The sequence below is a fragment of the Oryzias melastigma genome, linkage group LG11 (assembly GCF_002922805.2).
Source record: "Oryzias melastigma strain HK-1 linkage group LG11, ASM292280v2, whole genome shotgun sequence".
Lineage (NCBI taxonomy): Eukaryota > Metazoa > Chordata > Actinopteri > Beloniformes > Adrianichthyidae > Oryzias > Oryzias melastigma.
This window is the reverse complement of record NC_050522.1, coordinates 10,063,290-10,085,333: the sequence shown is the minus strand read 5'-3', so window position 1 is coordinate 10,085,333 and position 22,044 is coordinate 10,063,290. Positions and strand designations below refer to the sequence as shown.

At 38.3% G+C, this 22,044-nt stretch overlaps 1 protein-coding gene across 3 annotated transcripts in view; it reads left to right on the top strand.

The window, feature by feature from the left end:
* ctnnal1 (catenin (cadherin-associated protein), alpha-like 1) overlaps positions 1-22,044 on the top strand; it is a 70,701-nt gene that overhangs the window by 5,014 nt on the left and 43,643 nt on the right. Inside the window, exon 1 of one of the 3 annotated variants that reach the window (XM_024299241.2) lies at positions 4,563-5,035. The exons of 1 other annotated variant lie outside the window; for it this stretch is intronic. In XM_024299241.2, the coding sequence (XP_024155009.1) occupies positions 4,940-5,035 (96 nt within the window). In that variant the 5' untranslated portion in view covers positions 4,563-4,939. Of the gene's footprint in view, positions 1-4,562; positions 5,036-22,044 lie in introns of those variants that run through there. One more of the 3 variants, XM_024299234.2, reaches the window with a different exon arrangement.

The window sequence follows — 22,044 nt, the reverse complement described above, 5'->3', positions numbered from 1 at the left end:
GAAAAGAGGAGGGAATAGGGAATTTTTCATTACAGGCATATTTGAAACAGCTGGAAGTCTATTTTGTCAAATGGGAAATAAGTGCCTTTGGGATTCTATTGTAAGTTTATATCAAACTTACAACAGTCTAGCATTGTTTTTTTTTGCATGGCTGACACATTTGTTAAAGGAGTGTTTATACAGTGCCCTCAAAAGCTGATGGTAGCATATCTGTTTCTAAATCCATTGTCCACTCGTCTGTCCCTGCATCCATCCATCCATTGACTGTCTGACCCCCTCAGGTTCCAAACAGGAAGTACCCCCTGACTCCAAGAAGTCAATATCCCATAGACTTCTATAGAGAAATAAACATCTATTTCTCAGTCACTACATTTGTTGGAATAACCATTCCTGCTCTCATACATTTTTTAACATGTTCTTGCTAATCCTATTTTTTTTTCATGATATTGTTTGAACGGAGAAAGGTAGTTTCCCCTTTCTCTGGATGGGTGGAGTGCTCCTGCCCCAGGTCGAGGAGTTTAAGTATATTGGAGTCTTGTTAACAAGTGAGCAAAGATTACAGCGTGAGATCGACAGACGGATTGGTGTGGCGTCCACTGTTACACGGTCACTGTACCAGTTCACTGTAGTCAAGAGAGAGTTGAGCCAGAAAGCAAAGCTCTAAATTCCAGTACTCACCTATGTTCATGAGCTCTTGAACAAGATCCCGACTACAAGTGGCTGAAATGAACTTCCTCCGTAGGGTGGCGAAAAAATAGGGTGAGAAGGTCGGTCACCTGGAGAGAGCTCGGATTAGAGCCGCTCCTCCTCCACATCAAGAGGAGCTAGTTGAGCCTCCTGGACGCCTCCCTGAGGAAGAGTTCGTATATGTCCCACTGGGCGGAGGAAGGTTCGGGGAAGACCCTGGACACGCTGGAGAAACTGTGTCTCTCACGTGCCCTGCATGTGAATGTCTCGGGGTCCCCCCCCAAAAGAGCTGGAGGAAGTGGCCGGGGAGAGGGAAGTCTGGGCATCTTTGGTTAGACTGCTGCCCCCGCGACTCGGTCCCACATGAACAAAAGAAAATGGATGGATGATTTTGTTTCTTTATCGCAAGTTATTCAAGTTATAAATTGACCAATCAGTTGCCTCAAAAAAGTGGATTGTGCCTGCTGGCCCCACGTCCAAAATGTTTGATTGACAGATTTCTGACCAATCAATACTTATTGACAATATCTGGTACGACTGTGGTGGAGGCCATATAGCCAAACAATGACGACTGCATCGACTTCCTTTCATTGGAGTCAGAAATAAGACAATTTCTTTAGGTGATGTCAGACTCACTTGCTCTAGTCGTCATATACATTCACCGGGTACACAGGACATTATGCTAGTCCAGGAGTGTCCAGAGTCAGTCCTCGAGGGCGGGCTCCTATTGGTTTTCCAGAAACCCTGCCTTATCTGCTGCTGATTACCCTGGATCAGGTGTGTGGCCAATAAGGAGCTTCAATGGCAGGTTGGTGGGAAAACATGTAGGACACTGGCCATTGACGACTGACTTTGGACACCCCTGTGCTAGTCCATACTCACATTACATCTAAGGAACCAGTAAGAGTCAACAATTTACCAATTAAGCATGTTTTTAGTTTGTGGGAGGAAGCTGGGGTGTATGTATTGAAACTCCACACACAAAGGTCCAAGCTGGGACTTAAACTTTCTTGCATAAGCCAAGAGTGCTGACCACTATACTACCATGCAGCTCTCTTAAATGTACATATTTATTTAAAGAAAACAGCTTTTCTTTGTGTAGTTTTGTTTTTCTTTTTTTCAGACAAGTAAGGATAATGATGTATCTAACCTTGATATGTGTCTTTGTGAGAAAAAGTCGAAAATCTCAAGGTAAGCTATATCTTTGATCCTAAATTTGTCTTCGTAAAATTAAAAAACACAATATGATCACATGGAAGGCAAAAACAACTTGATTTCTATTATTTTATTTTGTGTTTTTTAATGATCAAACGGTGCCTTATTAGCATATGCTGGATTTTTTTTTTGCCTCCAAATGGAAATTAATTAACTTTTCATCTAGTCTAACAAAAACTCCAAATGTGTGTACACCATGTTTTTCAGACTGAGATGCATTTATTAACAAAATACAGGAGCAAGACCAGACATTTAATCTTAAAAGGTAAATCATAATAACAGACTAGATAAGAATAATAGACTGAATACACACGCTTCACTACTGTAACTCATGCTATAGTGGAGCATGAAGCATAGGAGGAATCTAGTATATTAGTGCAGCAGATTAATTATTATTTAAATAGCCATAAAATAAAGAACATGCAAACAAGTCAACTAAACTTTTTATCACTTTGAAACACTAAATCCATTAAATTATTATGTTTTTTTTTGTGTTTTGCTAACAATTACGTCAAGGCCGGCACTTCTTCTTCTGCTTTGCTGTCAGTAGAAAATACTGATACACATTCCTATAGTGCCTTCTCTAGCCATTTTTGCTTTTATATTTTTCTTTTTTTTTTTTTAATAAGTTGTGCCTTCTCTAGCCGTTTTTGCTTTTATATTTTTCTTTTTTTTTTAATAAGTTGCACCTGAGTAAAAGTCGTGCCTCTGCCAAACTATGGAAAAATGCAACTTATACTCCAAAAAATATTTAAGTCAAAAAAACTTAGTTCTTGAAAGCAAAATTTCTCTTGAGTCACACATTTCTTTCCGTGAGGGAATATTTAAAGGGCCTATACCATGGTATTCCTTAGCCTTTCAGAGTAAACTATTTTCATAAATATGATAATATAATATCTTTGACACACTAAGGACGGAATTGTTTATGAAATAACAGTTATTTTCATGAGCTCTTTTGATACCAGGAAGTATGATGTCTCGATCTCTGAGGCTCCGCCTTTCGCTCCTTGTGGGTGCCGTCCATTTGATGACATCAACCTAGAGACGGCCTCGGCAGTATGTCTACGTTTCTCCCACCAAAACATCTGAACTTTTGCAAAGATGCGTGTGCATATTTTGTCGAACACAGCTAGCTCCACAGAGAAAACGGGATTGTTTGTGTTAGCCTGGAGTGGAGCTGGTAGCTCAGAAACTTCTTGGAAGGGGCTGTTCTCAATTGTCTAAGTCACAATGTGAGAACCTGCTTGTTTTGGAGAGAGGAGCTTGTAGTTTACAATAGTAGTACCTACGATTTGAAACTTTACGCCTGCTCCTGATTAGCAAAGATTTTAATAAAAAGTACACAGAGATGCAATAATCTTAATTTTCTTCCTACATCCTGCTACAAGAAGATGTTAAAACACCAAAAAAAAAAAAAAAAGTAATGAGATGCTCTTGTTAAAACGTGTTATATAAATGGTTTTAGGGACTTCATTGACAACAGACAAGAAAGTCAATCTTTTTCTCATGGGGAGGAAGCAAACTACTCAGAATGTTAATTTATAAACCGTTGAACTTGTAGTCTTGCAAAGTTAGAAACAAATGACTCATCTTTCGTGGAAAACTAAAGATTTGTATTCCACAGTGGCGGGCCGTCAGGGCCTGCAAAGCCTTCTCTGCTGGCCTAAAAATATCTGAATCACAGACTGATATTAATTATTATTTATTTCCGTGAATACGTATTCTATAATTCCAAATGCTCTGTCTTCGTCCTTTCATTGCTGTCTCCCTGGTTGCGCTGCTTCCAGACGTGTATTTTCCTATTTAAGCATTAACCAATCACATTGCAGCACCATTTGTTGCTAGGGTCAAAGAAATCTGCCCGGAGGCCTTCACAATCAGTTCTGCGGGCCCTGTAGCATAAAATAATGGTCTACCAAACTGTTGCTTCAACCAATCAGATCTGGAGGAGACCACGTGCTAGGCCAGCTAGAAGGCCCACAGAAACGTCAGGATTTTCACGAGCTTTGATTGGACAGCTCGCAGCTCGCTCTGGTTCTGCTGACAGACACAGGTGCCGAGGAGCGGCGTGTCAGGTTTGAAGATGTTACCAGTGGAAAGCGTCTCATCGTCTGATTTTTGGTGGAAAATGAATGTCTGGGTAAAGTTGTGGCACAGTTTTGTCTGGCACGGGTAAAGGAGTTCCGTGACTCCGTTGAGCGGGAGTGAAGCTGAAATCTACGAGGCCCCTGAACGCACCGCGGGCGCGTGCAGCGCAATATCCTCGCGCAAATATTATTTTCCAGACACAGACCTTGATCGATCACAAAAACTGATGTTTGTCTCCCTCCTGGACCACGAGAGGCTTTTCCAGCTTATCACAGCCACGGAACACTTTCTATCTGCGAAACGCATGGATTCTGCACGACAGAGTGATTGAAATCTTCTTGAGGAAAGAAAGGATGGATTTTGTGTTTAAATAATCTGGATTTTTGGTGAGTAAAATTTTGCTATCTCCCTACATAATATTGAAATTTTATCAGGTTATTTTTTATGCTTTTGGTGTGTGTGTGGCAGCTGTACCTGCACTAGAAGTTTTATTGCCATAAAATAGTTAATGAGGGTTGGGTTGATTCAGATGGAGCACTACTGAAGGCCTAGGTGGGAAATGCACGGCCCGCCACTGGTATTCCAATATTGGTAGGAGACAAATATAAACCGGTATTCATGAATGTTCCTGAGGAAAAAAAGCGGTGAGAGGAAATGAATGGGCAGTGGGTAGTGAAGGTGTGTCCACGCAGAGCTAGTGTGGTTGCCCACAGTGGTGTGCTGCAGTCCGCTCCCCGCCACTGTGGAGTAAACTGTTCGGACATTAGCGGCGCAGCCCGCCGAGCTGAAGCGGATTAACACGGCGTGCGGCTGAGGAGAGCCGCGCTACCGACCGCAGAACCCGGAGTACCGCCGCGGCTCCGCCACGCCACTTTCCCGCTGCGAACAAGAACAAAGTCGGCAGAACCGCACATCGTGACTGGATCAGGCAGAGGAGAGCTCGGCGGGAATGGCTTCATCTCCGTGCAGCAACAGTAACTTTGATTCCGGCCTGGAAATCAAAACTCGCTCGGTGGAGCAGACACTTATCCCTTTAGTAACGCAGGTGAGTTCCACAAACGACCACATTTAGACCTGACCTTCTCTCGTGGGCAGCTTCTCAACTCTACAGTGCTTATAAACACGCAAGGCTAACTTTAGGGTTTACCTGTTTGGGAAAGACTGCGTGTTTTCTTCACGTGTTGCGTTTAAAGCCTCCCTTTTGTGTGGGGAATTTAGACAACAGTTATAGTGATAGTTTGGAGACTCACAATGGCAAAACGTGAGTACTGACATTTTCAAGGACTGGAGACTACAAAAAAGTGATTATATGTAATAGGTTAATATATAGGTTAACAAACCTATATTATCCATCTTGAAAGCAATAATAGTGATTGGGATACTTGTTTCCAAGAAATTGGCAGTTCTACTACTTCTCAATCTGAGTTTTTGCATAGTTTTTTATTTTTATTTTAAACCAAAAACAGAAGAAGTTGTTCACAAAAAATCAAATGTTTGTATTTATCATTTGATTGTGCTGGACCCAAACAATTTGATTTACCTGTAGGGTTAAATCAATTTGGCTATATATTGCAATATTTTGTATGCCAATACTTTTTTCGATTTTAAACAGTATTTAATTAATTATTAATGAGCATCCTTCAACATCTTGGTTTTGTTTCCACCTAAATCCTCGATCCTCGATTGGCAGCACTGCACACTGAGCTTCTTTTAGCGGCTCTACACGCCACAAAAGCAGCAATGTCCTGCGAGAACCAGTTTGTGTTAAATGTTCAGAAAGCCTTGTGGTTTTTGTTGTTATGAGACATGTATTACTTAGTTTTTACCTGGGATGGGTACAGAAAAGTGAAAAATATGTCTTGGTATAGTCTTGGGATATATCGCAATGTGTACCGTGAGACATGATATCGCGATACGTATCACATCGCAAGAGATATGCCAATACACACCTCTATTTATTAGCAGTCCACAAATCCAGCAGGAAGCAAATGAGCTTGTAGAACCTAGAATCAGAACCACTGACTGTATATAAGAACTGGACTGGTGACCGCCCCCATTCAAAACAGGAAGTACCCACTGATTGCAAAGTGCTGAAATCCCAAAGACTTTTACAGAGAAATAACCTTGTCACTATATGTGCCAAAACAACTATTCTTGCTCTGCTAACTTTTTCTGTGGTTGAAGTTATAAATTAGCCAATCAGATGCCTCAATAAAACTATGTGGTCTTACATCAAACATTTAAAACATTTGATTGACAGATTTTGTGTAGGCTTCTTTCAAGTGGTAGGGGCGGGGTTTTCCAACAAGCTCTCTCCTGATTGGAGAGAGCTGGTTGTTATAGAAATAATCACTCAGACCGACTTGGACCAATCAGTGACGACATCTGGCACTAACACGGTGGCGTCCATAAAGCAAAAAAATAAAAAATGACAACTTTTTTGACATAATTTTGTTAGAACCGTAACCAATGGGTGACATCACAATCAATCGGTCCAGTTCTCAGATACAGTCAATGGTCAAGATTAAACAGTTGACGCTGCTTTTAAGCAGTATTTCTCTCATGGGTGGCGGTGGTGCAGCGGCAGGGCGGTCGACTCCTCATCGGAAGCGAGCGGGTTTGACTCCCGCCTTGCCCGCCCATGTGTCGAAGTGTCCTTGGACAAAACAAATTGCCTCTGGTGGAAGGTTGGCGCCACCACTAGTGTGTGAATGGGTGAATGGGTCTGTGACTGTGAAGCATTTTGTGCCCTCGAAGGAGGGTAGAAAGCGCTATACAAGTAAACACCATTTACCACAGATAGAATCAGGTTCCTGTTAGCCTCCAACTTTCACCAATTGTACATATGTTCATTACAAAACTTTTTCTGTGTCTTTGTTTTAAATGCGGATATTATTGTTTTTCATTCAGTACACTTATTAATTTATATTTGGAGCAAACAAACTTTCATTGATTGTATAAGAAAACTGGACTGAGTGAGAGTGACAGTTGCCATTTTTTGGGGGATCTGGACGATACCATGTTGGAGCCAGAAGTCACGAATGAGCAATGACTGGTCATAATTGGTCTGGGTAGCTATGGCAACCACTCCTGCCAATCACAACTGAACTTTTTGGAAATCCACACACCTTTCCATTGAAACCACTACACTAAATCTGTCAAACGTTTTAATTGTTCGATGTGAGACCAAGTGCTTTTATTGAGACATCTGATTAGCCAGTTTGTTACTTGTATAACTTGCAATAAAGAAATATTATGAAAAATGTAGGATTAGCAAGAACACGTTAAAAGATGTATCATAACAAGAATGGTTATTCTGACAAAATAGAGTGACTCATTAATAGCGGTTTATTTTTAAGTAGCAGTGTATGGGATTTTGGCTTCTTGGAGCCAGAAGGGGACTTCCTGTTCCTGATCTGCACAGGGAGAGATCAGTAAGTCCAGTCCTCATGTACAGTCAAGGGTTTCTCCTCTACTTTAGCACTATGAGGCACATGTTTTGTTTGACAGTAAACACAAAAAATTAAACTGTATTATGACCTTTGCACTCTTTCAGCAGCTTTTGTGCAATTTCAGTTTTTAGAGGGTGCAGTAGGTCAAACTGTCCATGAATAATGTTATTGTAGTACATCAGAGATTCCCTAAATGGTTTCTGACAGACATTTTTGAGTATACCTTAACTTAAAGGAAAGTTTATTCTGTCTTAGGAACAATAGCACATGTTTTTCTTTTACTATTGGCTTCCCTTCTATTCACACAAACTGTTGAGTTCCAGGAATGGGGAACTGATCAGCTGCAATGCAGATGTTGATGCTGTCTTCCAGTAAGGAAGGGCAAAGGTGAAGGGACTTTCACGCATTGATGTTTTCACAGAGAAACCATGGAAAAGCACCTCACTGTTAATTTAGCAGGCCAGGAAGGGGTGAAAGCATGTGTCCGTGTGCATTTTGGGGGTGTGCGGTGACCATGACACTGTGCTGCTCTTGTGTGCTCTGACAACCAGCTTCCTCCCTCTCACTGCTCTGGCTCATTTGAAAGATAAGGTCATCATGGACTGAATGAATGGATTAGTTATCAGAACAGTACATCTCACCGAGCCCGTGCTTTCCATGTGAGCTTTTTACCCCCATTTTTTTGTTTCAGGATTTTCAGTCAGTTCTAATTAAATTAAAGCAAACTGTTCTACAGGAGTTTTCTTCTTTAAAGTTTGAAGTAATACATCTATAGTTTATTGAGAATAATTAATGTCTAAACAAAGACACGTTTGTATTACTTACACCGGAGAAACACACAAAAACAGCAGACTGGTGACCTGCTCGGGGTCTACCCCACCTTCACTCAACAGAAGCTGGGTTAGTTCCAGCAGCCCTGTGACCCCAAAAGAAAGTCAGCAGGTTCTGAAGATAGATAGATAGAGTTCATATTTCAATGAATAGAGGAAAATGTAAGAATCCACTTTAATAACTTGTAAAATTGTTTTTTGCTAACGCACACATCTCTCCAGGAAAGACTAACGGGGGCCTGGAATTCAGCACAGAGGGAAATGTTTAAGGGCACTCAGCAGATCATGCTCTATTGTTCAATAGAGGACTTAAAGTACAATGTTTCCTAATTTACTTTGTGTCTCACTGTGAGATATGTTCCAAAAGTAATTTGAGACAATCTGATTTGCACTTCAGTGGCTCCCATTCTTGGTAGTTTTTGCTGTATCTCCCCATTAGAATTGAGTGTGTTGACTGTTGTCTGCTGCAGGTAAGATGCCATATTCTCCGGACTTTACGCTACACCTAAAAACCCGAAAAAAAAAAAAATCCATAGCGCCTTAAATATGGATCATTTTTGGCTGTTCTTACTAATTTTAAAGCAATTTGAGAGGTACACAGTGCTCTGTCAAAATGTCAGTCTGTTTTTTTTTTAAACAAGTTGCAAAAAAGGTTGGTTGTTTTTGTAAATAAGCTAATACAGCTAAAATGTTGCTGTGTTAGACTGTTTTTTTTTTCTGAGTAACTAACAAAAACGGGAGTCACAGTAACGCTTGTTTTAGTGGAATAAGTTTGCAAACCAGGTTGGGAGTTGCAGGAATTGTTTGTTTGCTAACGCAGCTAACGTGTAGCGGTGTCAGACTGTTTTTTTGTAACTAGCAAAGTGGGGATGGATGGATGGAGTTAGCACTGTTGCAGTAAAATATTTTTAGCGGTATCAGTTATTTATTTATTTTTATGTTTTTCAAACAAAGTTGGGAGTTACAGTAATTGTAAAGTATGCTAATGCGGTTAACGTGTCGCGGTGTCAGACTGTGGGTTTGTTTGTGTACCTAACAAAGTTGCGAGTTAGCACAGTTACAGTAAAAATTATTAATTTTTTTTAGGTTTTTCAAACAAGGTTGGGAGTTACAATAATTGTTAATACACTAATGCGACCAATGTGTAGCGGTGTGCGGACAGTGTTACGTGATTGTTACGTGTTACTAAAGGTTGGAAGTTAGCGGAGTCAAAGTAATGTTTGTCTTTGTGGTATCAGTTTGGTTTTTAAGTGTTGCAAACAAGGTTGGGAGTTACAGGTATTGTGAACTTGTGAAGTTCTAAAGGTACTGTGAACGCAGTTAATAACGTCTGTCTGACCGTCTGCCCTATGTCTGACTCTTGTATCTCCCTGAATGCGCCTCATTGTTCATTGTGCCTTATATATGACATACGTTTGCAAATAGAACATTCATATAGGTGCGACTTATAATTCAGTGCAGAAAATAAGATGGCTACTTTTAAACACCTCATTGATTTAACCCTGAAAATCTGTCGTACCTAGAAAACGTAACTGCCACAGTGCATAAAGGGAACAGTGAACACATTTTAGCATCTTAACACGTGCGTGAATATATGAGTGTGTGGATGTTTTTGTGTTTTTCTTCTTGTCATCAGATATTTATCAAGAAGGAAATGAAAACAGCACATTTCATAAAAAGGAAAAACATCAGTGACTGATAAAAAAGTTTAGCTGTGCACTTTCTCCTTTTCTTTTTCATCTCTTCTCATTGGTTTTCATCTCGCCAGGCTTTGGCTATCAGCTTTACTCTCACTAAGCTATAATTACAGACCTGGGAGTTCCCAGCAGTCCAATACTTACATGCACACACTGAAGTTTATCAAGCCACCCATGGGCCCCTTCCCTATGTTTATACGTTAGCTTGTCATACTGGTTTTGCATGTTTTAACCTTGTAAGTATCTCAATTCACTACTGTATGAAATTTATTAGTTTTTCTTTAAAAAGTTATTGATTTGTCTTTGTACTTTCTTTGTACTCATAATCAGCCTTTTTTTTTTAAAAAAAAACAACAAAGTTGTACTTTATTAGAAACAGTTACTTTCATCAACTGAAGTTTTATTGAAAGGCACAAGGAGGAAAATTAATAGCTGTGGTGGTAGTCAAAATCTAATGAGCATGACTCAAAGCAGCATGAGTAAAAAGAAATAGGTTTGGGTGTGTGTGTGTGTGTGTCCCACCTGTGTGGCGTGTAAACCAGCTGGAAGGCCATTTGCAATAATCTGGCAACTTTTTCTGGGAGACGCAACCTCAGCTTTGAAGTAATAGTCACTTCTGTGAATGAATAGTGGAAGTGCTATGCACGATGACCAAATCTGACTCCCTGATCGGTCTAAGTTTAACTGGTTTAACCTTGAACATGTGTTTAATGGACACGTGTTTTGCACATAAAGCCTGAAAATGGTCTTAAAAACTTGTAGTGCTGCCACAAACGATTATTTTAATAGTCGACTAATCACCGATTATTTTTTCCGATTAGTCGACTAATCAGGTCATGTGCAAACTGGATGTGAAGCAAGCATCTTAACTATCATTAGCTTTAAACTAACAGAAAACTAGATAGTATTACCTGTAATAATGCTAGTGTGAATGCTGTAAGCTGAATTTGACTGCTGAAGATGCTGTAATTTATAGCTAAAATCACTGAAGCTAAAGGCCTGCTAAAATAGTCAAATGCCAAATTAGCCTAAAAAAACAAACAAAAAAGCCCAAGTTAGCCGAAACAGCTAGCATGTAGCTGAAATATTTGCTAAACTTCAAAATAGCCTAAAAAACAAACAAAAAAAATCCTAAATTTACCAAAATAGCTACCATACACCTGGAATATCAGCTAAACTCCAAATTACCCCCAAAAAACAAAAAAAATGCCTAAATTAGCCAAATAGGCTAGCATGCAGTGGAAATATTAGCTAAAATCCAAATTAGCCTAAAAAACAGAAAAAACACAAAACTAGCCAAAATAGCTGGCATGTAGCTGAACGCTTTAAGCTGAATTTGGCAGCTGAAGATGCTAGTGCTGATAGCTGATGATGCTGAAATTGATAGCTAAAAACGCTGAAGCTGATAGCCAGCTAAAATATTAGTTAAATGCCAAATTAGCCAAAAAAAATGAAAAGAGCCCGAATTAGCCAAAAATAGCTAGCATGTTGCTGAAATATCAGCTAAACTCCAAAATAACCTAAAAAACAAAACAAAGAAATCCAGAATTAGCCAAAATATCTAGAATGCTGCTGAAATATTAGCTACAATCCAAATTAGCCTAAATGACTGAAAAAAATACTAAATTAGCCAAAATAGATAGAATAATGTCATTATAACTTTTTTATTTACTTCACCCTTACTATATACGTATAATATAAAGTAACGACTAATCGACAATTAAATTAGTTGTGCACTATTTTAATATACGATTAGTCGACTAATCGTGGCAGCCCTAAAAACTTGTGTAGCTACTATTGACTTTAATAGAGATGGACTAAACAAGCCTGTTAACTCGGATTCCAACGAAATGTAGTCAATTCAGTCGCCATTTTCCCGTCGCCCCATATTGCCTTTTTGGGACCAGATGGCGTTAGCTAGCAGGGATTGGTCCGAGAATCTGTCAATCAAAAGCTTCAAATGTTCCACTACTCGCTCTTATTGAGGCATCTTTGGTTAGTTTATTACTTGAATAACAGCAATAAAGAAGATAAATAGCGCTGTGAAAAAAAGCCTGGAATGAGATTAGCTAGATTTGCATCACTTCGACATTTCGCACTAGTATTGGGTATGACAATCCAGTGTGAACACCGTATGCTCAACGCACATTCAAGAATGCGTGTTCTTGAATGTGCATTAAAAACATCTCTGTCTGTGTGCAGACGCGGTGGTCCTTTGCTGACGAGGTGTAAAGTTCTTTGGTGTAAGATGTATGGGAAAGAAAGCTATAGGCAGTTATTGCCGAGTCTTTGATCAGCCTGGTTCGCATTTGAACACTCATGACACTGTGGCTTTGTGATTACACGGCCCTGCTGTCTCCATCATTTTTCTGCTGCACTAAGCTCGGAGATTTTTCTGCTATAATTGGGGCCTGGAAAATCTGTTCTCTGTCCAAGTTTGTTAGCAGTGACCTTTTTTTTCTGCTTCCAGGATACTTGCAGTTTTGCTTTCTGATGTTTTACAGAGGAATGTAATTAAAAAAACTTGTCCATGTTTTTTTTCCTCACAAATGAGATTGGAATGGTGTATTTATCATTAACGACTTTTTGTCAGATTTAAAGTGTATACTTTTTTAAAGTTTCAACAGTTTTACCAACAAAACTCAATTTTAAGTGAAATACTGACATCAAAATACTTCCCAAACCCTTTCCAAGAATTTGAAAACTAAATTTGGAAATGTAGTCGTATTTAAACACGAGTACCACTTAACAGTACTTTTTTGTTCTAAATTAGCAAGACAAGTGCACAGATACAAATATGTTGTTTATGCCAGGTTATTCCATGATAGTGTAGACAAAGATCACAGTGTCTATGTAAGTGCACGCACATTAACAATCCAAAGCACACTAACCTCATGAGCATGGGATACAATAAGCCTTTGTTGTATTAGAATGTGTGAGCAAGGTGGGTGGTTTACATTGCAGTTTGTGTGTCTGAGTGTTTGGTGTCTTCATATTCTACTGTACGAGATTGATGAAGGCTTACAGAAACAACATTGCCGGGATAAAGAGGCTGTAATTGAACTTGTTACCATTACCAGTGCAAAGAACTTATTGGTCGAAACTTTTGACTGTATATGAGAATTGGACAGAGTGGGTGTGATGTCATCCATAGAAAATGACTATCCTTTGGCTCCAATAAAATGAAGTCAATTCAGTCACTATATTTTTTTCTAATATGGACGTTGCTGTTTTGAAACCAGATGTTGTCAGTAAGGAGTGATTGGTCCAAGTTGGTCTGAGTCAACATTTCTATGGCAACCACTGTCGCCATTCAGGATTGAGCATGTTTGAAGTCCACACCCCAATTAAAAGATAGTTAATAATCTTAACATCGTTCCTTGGATATAAGGCTTAAATCAGGCGACATTTTTTTGTTTTGTCACTTCCTAATGCTTTCTCCTATTTGGTCTTTTAGTAGCAGACAAATCAGTGGAATCACTTTAAAGGGGCCATACCTTGAAAATTCTATTTTTTGAGGTTTTAAGTGCATTAAACTGTTGATTCCTCTCTATAAAGAACTCCAAAGTGTTATTTTGATTTGTTAATGCATTTAAGAGTAATCCCCTAAAAACCTGCGCTCTCAGTAGCAGCCCCTCCCATACCCATGAAAACGAGCGAGTTCTATCATGCTGATGTCAGCATGTGGTGATCCGCCCCTCCAGGAAGATTCTGTGCTGCAAGCTCTGCCCCCAGACTACAATGAACACACACCCACAAATAATTTATTTATATTTGTTTCATAAATATGATGATATATATATTATATATATAGTTTACTCTGAAAGACTTAAGAAAATTGGTCGAAACTATTGACTGTATATGAGAGTGTATGGCTCCTTGAACATGAAAATGTTTTTGGTCGTTGTGGGTTTTGGTCTCGGGAAGTAAAAGAAATGACACAACCTACATTTCTATGCGCATGACATTCTAAAATAAATCTATATTCTGGATATAATAAATCTCTCAAGTTATGAGCTCACATACTTTGCAATAAAAAAGTGACCTTTAAACTTTTAGCATGCTATATATGTCTAGATTACCCAGTAGGGTTTGGTAAAAGTTTGCAGAGTTCAGTAATGGGAACTGGAGAGAAAAAGTATTAGTTTTATTCATTTATGTCTCTTAAGCTGGATTGAAGATATGAAAAAAAAAAAACAGAATTATAAGGGATGAGAAAACACGCAATTAACTTTGTACCTTCAAATAACTTGGATTACTTTAAATAAAATGTCATATTTCATGTCTTATCCTGAATTATAAAAATAATTGTATTCCATCTAAAACCAGAAAAGTGTGTTTACATGTTAACGTCCTATCCTTTAAATAAACCTATTATTAATAATAAATGCAAGTGTTAACATTGTCTTTCATCTGAAAATTGGCAACCTTGTCTTTAAGTAAACCTGCATCGTACTTTAATATTATGCAACGTTGGTGAAGTTGTGTAAACAGCAAAGCACAAGTATATATGTAAATCATGCCGTAGCATGGTTTGATTATTGAAGTGAGACTTAACCAGGTTTGTTTTAGGGGTATTTCTTCCTTTTGAAATCTATATTCAAGAAGTTATAACACCCGTAGCTCAATACATTGCCTTATCTAAAATATATACTAGATATTTTATGTAAAAAGTTTGTTTATTTTTCAAAAAAACTTGTCTGAGACATTCTAACAAAGTATACAAACAGATTATGTGACGACCTAAAAAGATGAGCCCAAAAAAGGGAAGAAAATTGGAAAAAGCAACCCTGAAGTTTTCCATCTTTTAGAGATTTTTATAGGAAATATAACCATTTTTAATGTTTGGCCTTGTACCGTCAGTCAAATCAAGAGAAATCCCTGGTGTTGTTGAATTAAAAATGTATCCACAATAATGTACTGTTTCAACCTTCTTAAGCATCAATTATGAATCACAAGTTGTTGACATCAATGAGCTTGATGGCAAATATTTTAAATAAATGACTGTCTTATGTAACTATTGAAGTGGTACAGAGTAAACAGTCAAATACCCCCTTTGTCAAACTGAAATGAGATGCTCACCCAGATGTCTTTGTTCAGTAAAACTGTTTACATTAGCAATCTTTGTTGGTTCAGTCTCCCTCTTTATGACTCTTTTCAGACACTAAACACCACAACCTTGCTGACGATTGTCTGTTGTTCTTAATCACACATTTGAACACTGAGAAAACTGAATTGCCCAATTTTAGCCCTTATCCTTTTCGCTCTCTTATCACTAGTCGTTTTAGGAAAGTCTTTTCATAACACTTTTCCCTCGAATTGCACACAAAACGCTCAGATTGCATGTCGATCTATCGAACTTGCTTCAACTTGTTTACTTCTAAATCTGAGAAGTGTTTGTATTTGTTTTGAGTGAGACATCTCTCTTCCAAATTACTTAGCATTTAGGGATCAATGTTCTAAAGATAACTTAATAGGGAAATAGGAGATTTAACTTATTTGCAGGCTAAAACCAATAGCCTAAACTTCGTTTAATTGTCTCAATGAAATTACTCGCTCTAAACAAGATTTATAGCTTTTGCATGAAGGCTGATTAAGTATTGATTGAACAAATGACATTACCTATGCTTACATTGCTCAGAGTTCTCCTTTTTGTGTCAAATGGGAATTGAAAACAGTCTTACAAAGCTCTTTTTACTATGCGGTCTTTAGTCACACAATTTATTCAATAAAAAATGTCATGCTCCTTCCTTAACCGGACATATCTAAAAGATAACATTTTCTTCATTCATTTTGAAGACTACTTATGTCTTCATCTCTTTCTCCGATAAAACAACACTACTCATAACTAGGGGTGTAACGGATCACGGATAATCTGTGATCCGTACGGATCATGTCTATCGTCTTTGTTTTGACAAGCCCTAAAGTAACTGCTTCATGGTTATCTTAAAGTCTGTTCACGTGAAGCTCCCGCTGCGTGTGGGAGGAGCTTCCGTAAAAAACTTTTCTCCATTCATAATGAAGGACGTGGATCGATAGATATCAGGTTTATTTAATTTTAAGGGCTGAATAAAAGCATATTTGGTACACGTTTCCATTTCTGGGTTCAGAGAAGCTCCCAGTTAAGATCAACAACTGACTCGCACAGGCGAAAACCGCTCCAAAACAGGGACGTCAGGGGACTATTGTACGGCAAGCCAAAGGGATCATAAATCGCCAGGAAAAGCGGGCACGGCAGGGCCATGTTTTACAGATGACAACTATTATTACAGTTTAAATATTTAAAAGACACCAATCTCACAGTTAGTTTCAATAAAACAATTAATACCAAAAAATAATTGTAACTGTTTTATTTATGATTTAATTTGGGCATTAGGGGGTGGGACGCGAACATTTGGTATTTTCAACAGTATTTTTAAGCATTCTTTTCTCTTAATTTTTTTAGATTTGGTCTCAAGACATGTAAATGTAATCCGAAACTACATGTTCTAGCATTTAGTTTGTGTTCAAAGTTTAAAAATGTTTTGTTTTAATAAATAGGCCTCAATGACCAAATGTTTTGGTGTTACATATATAAGTAGCTGATTGTGTGTGTGAAGTACTTTATGTTTCATTAAATATATGTTTTGAAGCATTTCCAAAAATTAATTTAGCTCTCATTTTGTTTTTGTTTTTTACATTTTACTGATCCAAAATAAGATCCGAACCGTGACCCTAAAACCACGGTTTTAGAGTATGAACCGTGAGGTTCGTGATCCGTTACACCCCAACTCATAACCAAGTCTTATAATTAGATGCACCTATGCAGGGAGTTGACCTGTACGAGTGTTGTGGGCTTTTGAGTTGTCTGGGCCCGTGGAGAGTCATAGAGAGGAGCGGCCACATCTAAAGGGGAGCGCAGGTGTGCCTCGAGGCTCATACGGCCATCTTAAGGGACTTCATGAAAATGGAACATCGTGTATCGTGAAGTGCTAATAAGTTGTACGTACTTACAGGGGATGCTGTCATATGTGTCCTTAAGCCACAATGGTTATTTGTATGGTGCAACTTACTGACCCTGTGAATGCCTCACGCACTGGCTGTGTGGGTACGTAAGTGCCTGCAGGATGCTCAAAGGATGCCGGCACGAACCACGCTTGGATTGTCTAATTTCCTAATTTCTAATAGTCAGGTTGCATGCAAGTAGAGCGCACTTATCACATAAACGGCACTAGGAGGGTCTTGCACACTGCGCAGTCCGTATAACATGCCTGAACATGCCTGCATCTCCTCTACTTAACTTACCCTTATATGTTGTTTAAGTGTTTGCTACAACCTGTCGCTTGTTTCATTGCTGTGGATTGAAAATGTCCACAAAAATTTTGGCTCTACAGACCCACTGAGCACTCTATGACCTTAGTGTTTTCTCCGTGCCACCCAAGTACCCCGTACAGGTTTATACATTTTTCATGCAAAAACAGCCCTAATCCACTATAAAGACAGTTGTGACTCTAAAAACTGTCTCAGGTCCGCAATATTTTGTACTATCAGTTGGTTCCAATCAATTACTGTCTAGCATTTACACAGTTGATTTGGAACTCCTAAAGCATCTCATACATGAGAGCAATCAAAAGGCAAGAAAAGGCCTAAAAATTCAGGATTTTACCCCAAATTACAGCCAGGTACTAGAATGTAAGTTTGTTTTTATAAACTCATCATTGTAACTATTATATAACTTTCAGCCACAATTCATTCAAATAAAAACTTTCCTTTTCTAACGATAGATTCATGCATTGCAAGGAACTTTTGGTCATTTAAATAGCTGCACTATTTAATGCACTTCATCAATATCTAAAAAATAGCCTACCCTATCAGTATGACGAGCAAGTACTCACGTTGTCACAGTTTCCAAATGACTGGCGCCAACGAGAGACAAGTGGCGGCTAGACACACAAAACACACTGCCCAGTCTTAATAGCACAAACTAGGAGCCAACACCTATAAATAAGTTGTAGTCACTCACCTTCTATAAAAAAGTTGTGGTTGTTAAGTATATTTATTTCCTTTTTCCAAGAACTGCTGAAGTGCTAAAGGAAGCTTTGTATGTAATGGACACAATGTCTTCTCTTGTGCTGACTGAATATTTTTAGGAATAAGGCCAAATCACGGTTACTTCTTGTGTCTTTTTTGGATTCTAGTCCTTTAAATTGTTTTTGATACTATTCTTATTTTTTAAAATCTTTATTTGTTATGAATAGAGTTTTTTTATCGAAGATATATCAACTTGAAGGTTTTGTTTGGAGTCTTATAGAGAAAGCATCTCATTGATGTGTTTTTGTGCCACAATGTAACATGTAGTCAGAAGGCCAGCATTCCTTCAAGGGCTCCGATTTCAGGCTCTTCCCCGTGCAGTGGTGTATGTAGTGTCTAAAATTGCACATGTGTATTCTCTTTAAGGGGTATCAAGGCTCGGGTCAAGAGTCAAACAGATCACAGTGTGAGACTCTCAGGCAATCTGCTCGCTGGAATGCATGATTTGTTTCCAAGGAGATAATTACCTTTTACCCGACTACTTTTATCTGGGAATATTCCTTCTTGGCCGTGGTCTCTATGGCAGGGTATCTGATGTCTACAATCACACATTTTGTTGTTATATAAATGTGTATTGTTATATAAATATTTGCATTGAAAAACGTTTTCAAATAACCCTTTTCTAAATTTCTCTTTGTAACAGTGACAGCTAAATAACAGACACTCTTTGACATACCGTAAATTTTTGAGCATTTGCACTATCAATTCCAGGCAGCTGATTCTGACGTGAAAAGCGGTTTTACATATTGGCTTTGCGCTAGCTTGTTCTATGATGATTGTAGAAATGCCTAACTACTGTAAAGTGTTGCATATCAGTGCAAGGCTGATTTTCTATGCTTCAGAATCCACTGGAATTACATCAGTTTCGCAAACGGTTAGTTGAAAGAATTTCCTTACTGGAGCTAAAGCTCCGGAGTTAAAAAAGTGTTAAGGTAATTATATATTTCTTTTGTCTAACTCATAGACAAGAGTTTGCTTCACCCAACCCAACATTCCTCCCACCAGGCAATTAAAAAAAAACACACCTGATAATACACAATTTTGTGCTTTTACACTGATTAACCCCTTAAAGCAGGGGTGTCCAAAGTCAGTCCTGCTGGTTTTCCAGAAACCCTGCCTTATCTGCTTCTGATTACCTGAATCAGGTGTGTTTCTAATAGGGTGCTTCAATTACAGTTTGGTTGGAGAACATATAGGACACCGGCCCTCGAGGCCCGACTTTGGACACCCCTGCCTTAAAGACAATGGCTACATATACCAAAATAGCACTGCGCGGCAGCCTAAACCTAAGTTTTTCATCAAATTCATCAGGTGGCCATGCGGCGGCGGTCGCATTTTTACGCGCTGATAGATAGTTTTAGGAAAAAGTTAAAAGTTGACATTACTCAGTGGCCGCCTGGGCACAATTCGAGGTAGTGTAATGGCAGTCCAGTGACAAGCGGGGATGATGTTATTTCAAAATTGTGTGCCAGCTGGGCGGCCATAGGACGGATCACTGGCTGGACGATGTGTAAATGTATTTGCACTTCATATGGCAGTATTCTATATGAAGTGTCATCAGCTGCCCTATAGGCCGGGGGTAAAAGTGGAAAAAGCGGGCCATTCTGCATGTGTGACGGCCGTCTGACTGCCACCATCTACATTCATGACCACGTCACCGATTTAAAAAAAAAAAAAAATCTTGAATATTATGCCGTTGCTTGTCCATTGCACGATGTTGTATTTGTGACCAGGGCTGCCACAAACCATTATTTTAATAGTCGATTACTCGTTGATTAGTCGACTAATCGTGGCAGCCCTATTTGTGACCGTAGACCTATACAACACACTCTTTGAACTACCGTAACTCTGACCATTTATGCAATTAATGTAACTTCTATGAATTACAATGCAAAGAAAAGCGTTCAATTTGCAACACTTTACTAACATAAGTGTTACATATTGATGCAAGACTGCTTTTTTCAGCTTCAGAAGTTGCAGGAATTACATTAGTTGTGTAAACGGTTGAAGAATTACAGCAGTTGAAGGAATCTAAACACTTGAGCTAAAGCTCCTGTGCAAAAGGGTTAAAAAAAGTTGCCACACCCCACATTTGAAATGAATGGCAAATAAAGCTGCAAGTATTAAAGACAGTATAAATCAGCTTGTTTTTGGTGTAAAATATGACTTTTTAACAAGGAAACCAAGTCAAAAATTGCTCTAAAATTTGCCTCCAGTGGTCTTTTGTGAACTTCCAGGCCAAATTTTGGAACAAAAGATGTGTGGTCTTACTCTAAAAGGAAGTTGTTTTTTTAAATAAACATGACATAGCATATTTTTGTTAATTCAGCAAATGTTTAAGTAGTTTTTGAAACAAGCTGCTATAATGAGGTGTGTAAAGTAAATCAAGCAGGCTAAAAAATAGTTTTTCCTGTCTTTTTTTTTTTGCCAAGCATGCTTTTGCTGAGAAGCTGTCAAAAAGCCTAGTTGAGCCACTTTCACACTTCATTCACCACACACTATTATTTGTCAATTACTTGCAATTACCCATCATGATGACTGATGGAATGTTGGCAAGCTTAGGGTTGTCCTGTTGAGGACTTTATACAATTACCCAGTCTGTGAACACAGTATGAGAACAACCTACAGTAGGCTGGAGGTAGACAGCGGGCTCTGCCGTCGTCTTGTAATCTTTTCACCCGTTTGCTGAGTGGACAGACTGCTGTCTCCCCGTCCAAAATTCTTTTTCTTTGGTACTGTTGCAAGCAGTAAATGAGGAGTTTTTGAATCTCCAATGTGATGTTCTACTCAAATGAATGGCAAATGCACATAAAGAAAGATTCAGAAAAGTAGAGAATAAATAAAGAACAAACAAGGCTAATAAGTAAAAAAATATATATGTTTTTGTAAATGTTTTTCTTATCTTTGAAGGTTTTGCAGGTTCTTATTAGATGTATTTTTTTAAATAAACACTGTAAATAGATAGAACCTCTCCTTGAGCCCCTTTCATCCACTTCAATTTCAGCATAACAAAGAAGACATGGGTGTGGACAATCAATGTTCTAGTTGAAAGAGCAAAGAGTGCCTTCGGCCATGGTGTCCTTTTCCAGATCTTAAGGTTTCAGACAAAAAGATATGTTACAACTTATGCCTTTTTTATTCCACTAGATTGACTACAAAGGAGTTGAACGGCAAAAAATGTCAAATTTGAACTCTTCAAGATTTACGGCAGCCTTAAATTTAGGGTCTGACTTTGCTTTTAGTTTTTCTGTTTTGTTACCTGCTTGTCACTTTTTTTGGTCTGTTTATGAACAACAGTAAAAAGACACTTTCTAAATTCCTCCATCCGTCTTTCGGAATGAAAAGAGATTCTTGTCTATGCAGTGAAATGAATGTCATGAATGTTATCAGTTTTCTTGAAGGCATATGACAGACATCATGTTTTGCTCTGGAATTCCCATGCTTTGGTTACTTTTTATTGCTATTTTTGTGTTGTGCTTTGAAGTTGTCTTTGGCAGAAAAACAATTTAACAAACCTATTGAGTTACACATTTGGAAGAGGACTGTATGTTCTAGAAGAATATTTAACAGCAATTGTTTCCATGTTGGGTCATATCTCATTGGAGTATAAATATTTATTTAATGTAAATTTTTAACGTTATTATAGACAAATTAGATGTGATTGCGCTTTTAGAATTTTAGTAAAAAGTTTAAAATAAAACCAGTTATTTGTCCTAAAATATGAAAGCCAAGCTGTAAGGCCTGGGCATTAATGAGTCTTTTACACACTGCAATTAAAAGTTTAACTAAATAGTTTTACTTTGCTTTTCAGTTGTTGTTTGCATTTAATATCAATTTATAACATTATAAAGGAAAAAAACCCAAACAAGTTGAAATTTAAATTTCTCAGAACGTAAGTCTAAAACTGGTTCAGGTCTGGTTCTACTAACTTATAGTTTAGTCACACCTGACGAAAAATGGGTAAACCTCTATGGGGCCTACAGGTGGCCTTCACGAAATGTCTAG